This window comes from Chaetura pelagica, unplaced genomic scaffold (assembly GCF_000747805.2).
Source record: "Chaetura pelagica isolate M959 unplaced genomic scaffold, ChaPel_1.0 scaffold737, whole genome shotgun sequence".
NCBI classification, from domain to species: domain Eukaryota; kingdom Metazoa; phylum Chordata; class Aves; order Apodiformes; family Apodidae; genus Chaetura; species Chaetura pelagica.
Window position 1 is genome coordinate 100,492 of NW_009953813.1, and position 7,916 is coordinate 108,407.

Below are 7,916 nucleotides of genomic sequence, written 5' to 3' on the forward strand. Positions count from 1 at the left end.
AAGAGCTAGATGTACTTAAGATTTTCACAAGCCTTGACAGATGTGGAGTGTCTTTGTGGCACAGTAAGATAGTTAATACTAATGGTGTCAGTTTGCAGCAGCAAACCTCCCCCTTCCTGCCACATTCCAGCATCTTTGCTCCTTTCTCAATTGCTCCTTAGGAAAGGAAGAGGAAATTAAAGCTCAGAATCCTCCTCACTGCCTGCCCGGCTCAGGACTGGGGCGCCCACTCTCCGGAAGCTCTCACATCTCCTCTCTGAGCAAATGTCCCTGGGATCAGCTTAGCACAGCTCCCCAGCACCTCCTGGAGATCAAGCTGCAGCCCAGGATGCTTCTCCTTCACCTCTCTGAAGGCTGCACTTAGCCCCAGCGGTCCATGTTTTGGAGGCATTTGTGCACGGCTCTGCTGGGCACCAGTCCCTGCAGGGGAGGAACAGAACCTGCCATGTCCCTCGGCCGTGAGAACCGCCAACAAACCTTCCCTGCCCACCCCGCTCCCTGCCCCTTCCCCTCCCCGCCACGAGCACGGGGCCAAGGACGTGTCTCGCTGCAGAGCGACAGCGCCGGCGTCCTTGGCCAAACAAACTAACTACCAACCTCGGACCAGTCACGACAAACGGCTTAACGTTTAACCCATCACCTAACATACCCTCAAAAACCAAGGCCACCTTCACACCTTTCGGACGTGGCTCGAATGCCCTGCCCAGCCCAGCAAGCCCACGGTGAGGGGGTCTTGCCCGGGCCAGTCACGCCAGATGCTCCCGCATCTCTCCTGCCCCTTCCTTGGCGAACACCAAACAGTTATAATACTCAGGTCAATATATATAGGTACCACGTATATATATTTGTGTCGCTGTTCTGCGCATTAACAAAGACAACCAACCCCACCAGGTACCACTCGTCCTTTTTTATCCCCCTCCCCTTCCTCCCGTGGCTGTGCAGGAACACGCCCAGGGACCACCCTACGTGGCCCCATCGCACTCCCCCACTGTCAGCTTCAAGGCTCCCTGCTGGTGCAGCGTCTTTAAGGCTTTGAACTCCAAGGGCATGGTGTGCGGGCTGGCCTGCGAGGTGTAGCCATACTTGAGACTGTCGTAGTAGTGGTACTTGACCGGGTTCTGGTTCTGGTCCAGGGGAAAGGGCCAGAAGCCGTAGAGATAGATCTGGTTGCAGAATCGAGTGGCTAAGGTGTACATGAGGAGGCCGGTGGTGGGTCGCTTGATGTGCACCTTGTTTGTTAGCCAGTACCTGCAAAGGGACAGCAGAGGACAGTGTGTTATTGCCCCTGCACACAAAGCTCCTGTCTTGCACATTTTCCCTCTCCAGCCTCTGGCTGAGATGCACTGGCAATTCAAAGCGAGAGGTTTCTGACGAGCAGAGGAGTTCTCCATGCCAAGAAGAAGCCTCCCTAGGGATTGCTTCATGAATAGGCATCCTCCTGCTCCCTGTCGGGCAGTTACATCACACTTGTTGCTATGGCATTGAAGCATCTCATGCCCCAGCAATCCTATATGAAAAACAAATTGCTTGCAATGGTGCCCTTCAGTACTTCAGCCCACAATTATCTTCCAATCAACCTAGCAGATCAATTCCACAGACCAAATCATCCACATGTTAAGCAGACTCCAGCAGCCCCTTGATGCAGACACATTCTCTCTCTCACACACACACGTGCTGATGATTTTCATTGACAAATAAAGATTTTTAGGCTGCCAATAAACACAACAGGGCTGTAAAAACGTTTGCCTTGGAATAAAGGGTCACCAGACTGAAAGAGCTAAAACAACCTGCTGTGTCCCTGTTATACCCAGCGATTGCTGCTGTGATCCTGGACGAAAAATACATCACCACGCTCTGCAATGGCAGAGATACATAATCTGGCATATTGCAATACATAATAAGCAATATGGAGGCTGTCCTCACTGCTGAAAAGTGTGCCAGTTTTTGTGAGGGATGGCAAAAAGAAGAGGGGAAGGAGGCAGCCTGTAGTGATGGACGAGCAGAAAGGGTATCAGCAGCTGCACTTTGGGTTCCCAATAAAGGTTATTGCAGCATCAACACCCTACCCTGCAAGGAGATGTTTCCAGTGTTACTGCACAGGCAACTTCTCTGGTTTGCTCAGCAGAAAAACACTGCCAGAGGAGTAAAATCAGAAAGCAAAAGGTTTGGGGAGGTAGAAGATTTCCACCAGCCCCCCCTCCCCAGGTGCACCTCATCCTCCCTCAGTACGTGTGATGCTGGCACTGCCCTGCAGCAGGTAGGGATGGTGCAGGCAGGGATGGTGCAGGCAGGGATGGTGCAGGCAGGGATGGTGCAGACAGGGCATCCCACCTGGTCACAGTCCCTTCAAGCCCTTGGATTATTTTTAATAGATATTTCCAAGGGCCTGAGTTCAGGTGAGTGCCTGGCAGCTCTTTGGATAAAGGGCATGAGGAAGCAGAGCAGAGCACGTGGCATTTCTCTACTCTCAGAGGTTTGGGATCCTGAGCTGGATCCTGCTGTCACATGTGGAGCCACAGGAAGTGTCTTGCTCCTCATTCACATTTTCCACCCAACTCCTGAGGGTCTGGCACTCAGACACAGGGAACCCTTGGGAAAGCTGAGCCTTAATTTTCCAAATTAGCTTTTCATGAAGGCCATTAAAATTTAGCAACCAAGGCACAAATATACTTGCTTGTTCTCAACCAGATAAGAGAAAAAATTACTTTTCTGGTGAATCAAATTGTGGAAGCAGAGTGGCAGCCTCAGCACGTGCATGAAGGGCATGCCCGGGTTTGCTGGGGTGAGCAGGAGCCCAGCTTTAGAAAAGACAAATATGACATTTTGGGGAGGTCCCTCTTGCCTGAGCACCCTGTACAAAAAAGCAGCAAGAAAGGGGGAAAACTGGTGAGACCAAGTATCTCCGAGGTACAGCATCACCATTTCCTGGGCTTGCCCAGCCACATGAGTTGAGCTACAGGGGCACAGCAAAGCTCACTGCAGTGCCAAGGCAATCTTCTCCCACAAGTAGCCATAAATCAGCCTCCTTGATGAGTTACAGATAAGCACATTAGACCCCTGGCACGTGGAGAGAAACAGGAGATGACCACAATGATTTAACACTGTGATTCAGGGTATCCCCATGCAGCAGGGAAACTACCTGGGAAGAACTGTCAAGCAACATTATCTGACAACTGTCTGTGCTTGTCCTGCAGCTGCTTTAGCCTTAAAACCCTCCTTTTATCAATTTACCAGTTGGAACACTGAAAGATACTGGTGACCTTACACCTGCCCAAAATATTAACTCTCAGGTTTTGTCGAGAGGCTGCAAAAACTCCTATGAACGTACAACGACCTTGACAGCATGATGAAATGACCCTTGCACAAGGCTACAGGACATTCATGTGACCACTGATGTTTCAAGCATATTAATGATGACAAAACTGGCCTGGGTCACACACAGCAGTGCCTTACAGAAGCACATCGTCCTCTGCAACCTGGCACGTGCCAACAGCCTCAAGACCAAGTCAGTAATATTGTGGTAGGGAACAATGACAATTCAGTTTCTTATAACCAACATTTTAAGCCTGACTCTTTTATCTGCATTCCACTCCATAACAGGCATGGCATTGCAAAAATGAGGATGACAAACCTTGCTCCTACAGCATCATAAATTCTCGCTGCTGGCTGCAGCCTTGGGAGGGGAGCGGTGGGCTCCAGGCTGTCCCAGCCCTCCCACACAGATGACATACACAATATACAATGCCCAAAACATAACACAGGCCATGCCACAGCACTTGCAATTTGTTTCCTGGACAGCAAAGGTAGGAAATCCTCCAGGGAGGTCTGGGGAATACTTTCTAATGACTGGTTTGTGATGGGAGCCATGAAGGAAGATCTCCATCTTATCTCTCCCACCGCTGACCAACTGAGACAGCAGTCACATTCCTGGTGCAGGGGAGAACAGCTGGGGATGGAAATAAAACCTAATTAATCCTGTAAATTCAAATGAGGTTGTCTGGGTGCACATGGGATGCTGTGTCAACAGCACACCTTTAATACGGGAGGTCCGGGATTTTAATTAGGAGGAAAGATAATCTTGAAGCAGGCAGTAATTATTTTTCAAATTGGCTACACCAATCACCATAACTATTAACCGCAACATTTTATGGAAAGAGACAGCAATTAAAAGAGAAAAGCAAAGAGCAGTCCTGAAGCTCAATACCTCCTTTCTCAGAGCCATCCTCATGGTGTGGACCTCCTTCAAAAGCTGGTGCTGTGTTGTTTCTGTAAATAAACCCTCAGGGTGGAAGCAGTTACAGAGACTGGTCGGTGCCTGAGCAGGATGCAGCTATGAAAAGGAACCGTGTTGCTGTCAGGAAAAAATTGTGTGAGACAGCTCTTGTTTCAGATCATGATAGTGACAGACGAGAAATGCTATCAGATCTTCACAGCCATCTTTTGTAAGGAGGCAGCCTAGACACAAGCCTTAGCACCTATCTGTACTACTACTCAATGGTCACCGAGGACAGAGGTTTGGAGAAGAGCAGTCCAGAGAGTTGTCCTAGCTGGTAAGTGGTTCTGGTTGCTCCTTGGAAATGTCAATTTTCCAAAAGGTTTCCAAGAAACTTAAGTCTCCTAAGGAGAACTGCATAGCTCTGCTGCTGGCTATATGACTGTTGGGGTGTGCTTCCTGGGAGGGGGCTGCACGGCAGCCACAGGGGAAGCCACCGCTGCGTTCAGACCTTTAAGCCCAGTGGGATTCCTTTGGGAGCCAACACACCCTGAAACTGCCCCTGGGAATTGGCAGCTCCCACCCGAGGCAGGGAAGGCAGCAGCCTCCACGTGGCACAGCTGGAGCTCCTTGCTGCAGACAGTGTTTGAGGACTCCTAACAAGGGCAGGGTCCTGCTCTGCGCTTACCCATCACCTCCTGACGTGCCTAAGAAAACCCTAAGGACACAGGTGCCCTCCAGGTAAGGATGCAATAAATAAAAGAAATGGAGGTCAATGGAGAAATCAAGTTTCAGCAGTATCAGCTGCATTATTTAGTGTTATAAATCAGAATAGCTGAAATAATGCTATTTCAGACCCTTTTAAAACATCTTATTCATGAAAGCATGATACAAACACAAGCTGTTGTGTTACTGCTAGTCCTTGACTGTCAGCAGCATATCATCAGTCTGCCACACGCATCCTGCTCCCAGTAATGCTCATGAAAAAACAGCTACAGATAATTGGAGTGAGTGCCCTGACAGTGCTCCGATGCTGGTGCAGGCCTGGCCAAGTCCCACCCGTGCTGGCAGGGCACAGCATGGGTCCCAGCTACTGGATGGATGGAGATCAAGTGCTGCAGCCCAGGGAGCAACCACTATCCCCCATCCAGCTTCTCCCAGTCCTGTTCTGTCCATGCATCTCCTCTGGCACCTCCACCAAAACAGCCAAGAGCCATGAACAGTGATGACATCTGGCTAGATAGAAATGACACAGGTCCTTAAACTATCTCTGGGACCAGAGAGGAAGGGCTTTAAGGCACAAGTATTTCAGGGGAGCCCCAGTGAGCTGAAGGACCAGACACAATGAAGCATGAAGGAGCCCACTTAGAAAGCTCATAATTGGGTGACACTGGCTAATCAACAGCCGAACCCATCTTGAGCCACAGCATGAGAAAAGATGAGCTGAGAAGGCTGTGAAAAGCAGTAGCTGAGGTTTGATGTGTTAAGAGAAAAGGGAAGCCCAGAGAGGGATGCAAAGGAGTGGGCTGATGCAATCAAACCAACAGGTTAGGAGAATAACCTGTACACGTGTGTCCTGTGTGGCTACAAGCAAGGCAAGACTGTTGGAAAGGATGTAGCATAATCAGGACAAAAAGTAAGGCAGGACCAGAGAAAGGTTTCCACTCTGGCTCACAGACAGGAAAGGCAGAGGCTGGTCAGTGTTACCCTGGAGCAAAGACTTAGATGTTGTTTGCATATCAGGAGGCAGAGAGACATCTGAGGCCAAGATAGAATCCACCCTATGCCCCACCAGGTTGCAGTTCTGAGGACATGTGGGAGACTTGCACTATGCAAGCTGTGGACCCTGAGCAGAGGTGTTGTAAGGAGCACACACAAACTGCCAGAGCTATTTGGACGCTAAACCTAACAGGGGACCTGGCCAAGGAGCTGGGAGATTGATTTTTTTCTTTTTCCTTTTCTTTCAAGAAGCTCTTCAACCAAATCTTATGGGACTAGAATTGGTTACTGTCAAGAGACCTTCATGATGGACACAGTGAGAAGTGCTAGACTAGATTGTACAAGGCAAACTGAAACATGTCCATGAATCCCCAGCAAGGAGTGACAGTCAGGCCTCCAGACACAATTATTTTCCCCTGCTTCCTGCATTTCATGTTATTTCTCTGACAAAAGCTGCTTGGCAATAGGGATTACAAGGCTTTTTGGAGACACTAACAGATGACTTACAAGGAGCTTGCTTGCTTCCCAGCCAGGAGATGAGCACTGCACTCACCAGATGAATTGCTCAGGAGGCATTTTATAGAATCGCTCCAAAGGGAGTCACGTACCCCCAAAATACAGGACACCCTCCCTGTCCCCACAAGCTGGCTCCCTGCCATGGCACAGCTTCCCTCCTCAGCCTTAGGTGGGGACTCAGCTTCCTTCTGAGCTCCTCCATAGAAATGCTGATGGCTCTGTCCCTTCCTGGCACGAAGATGGTGAGTTTAACTGTGTAAGAAGAGCCTCCGTCCTGTTGCACAGATTACCTGGAATCACCAACACAAAAGCTATCAGCAAACATTTAAGGCACCCTCACAGCTAGGAAAGTAATGTCTCCAATGATGCTGTTGAGGGCAACAAAACCAAATGCTTTTTACTTATCTCAGCAATGAACGTTCTACAAATACCCCAAAACGCAATGAAAATTATAGAAAAAAATGCTCAGTTGCCACTGAAATGCACTCTGGTCTGGGGGAAAGCAGAACAGGACAATAAACACTGCAGTTCAAGGAGAAGTCAAGAACTCAGAAATGTTATTTCACTGGAAGTGAAGGAAGAAAAGGCAAAGCTTTTGTAGCCGAATTGAAGTTGGTTGAGATAACATTAATCTTTGTAGTAAGTGCTACTCCTTGAAAAAAGAAATAAATAAGAGTGCCTTGGCTGAAAGACTTCCCCCATTTCTTTGTGATTTCCAAATCAACTTAGGATAGATTATGAAAGGGTAGCTTCATCCAGCAAAGGTGAAGACAGGACATCACTAAAACTACAGCCCACTGTAGCCCAGAGGGACTTTCTGTGGGGCTTTGTGGGTTATTGATTCTCTGCTGCACACCACAAGCCACAAAATGGATTTGTTTCACCAGTCTCAGATCTGTGAAATAAAAGTGCAATACTACGAACTGGCATGTTCCTCAGAGAGAGCTGGAGAGATGGAGGAAGTTGTTGCAGACCATAGCCCTGTAACAGCAAGGAGCTCATAAATAAAAACATATTATGATCTTAGGAATCAGACAGTACCACAGAAGATGAGTAAGTAAAGTCCTAGTGATTCTGGTTTATTTGGCCTGAGGAAAGACTCCTCCTTCATCCCAAACTTCATCGTATCACTTAGGTATCTGAGAGAAATCCTATACAGCACCAAGAGCATCAGCACACCCCCCTCCTCAGCTGTGGCCAGTTCATTCTATACTGCCTGAATCCCTCCCAGATTCATCCAAGTTCAAACCCGAGGAAGCTGCACCAAGGGAAGGGTTAATGTTGCTTTCCCCCAGAAGAGCACAACCCTTTGCCTCCAGCCCTGGGTGGTCCCTCTGCACAGCTCCTTGACCAGGCCACAACACACCAGGTAGGTGTTAAAATGCTCCTGTCAGTTCGAGCTAGCTGAGGTGCCTGCAGTTTTAATTATATTAATCGTTAATTAGCAGGCATCCTTGTTTTCCTGCTG

General features: G+C 48.8%; 1 protein-coding gene across 1 annotated transcript in view; it reads right to left on the reverse strand.

Annotated features, from left to right (window-relative positions):
• Positions 1–604: 604 nt before the first annotated feature.
• Positions 605–7,916, reverse strand: part of ST8SIA2 (ST8 alpha-N-acetyl-neuraminide alpha-2,8-sialyltransferase 2) — a 17,326-nt gene continuing 10,014 nt past the window's right edge. Inside the window, exon 6 of the mRNA XM_010001301.1 lies at positions 605–1,248. Coding sequence (XP_009999603.1) covers positions 963–1,248 — 286 coding nt within the window. The 3' untranslated portion in view covers positions 605–962. The remainder of the gene's footprint in view (positions 1,249–7,916) is intronic.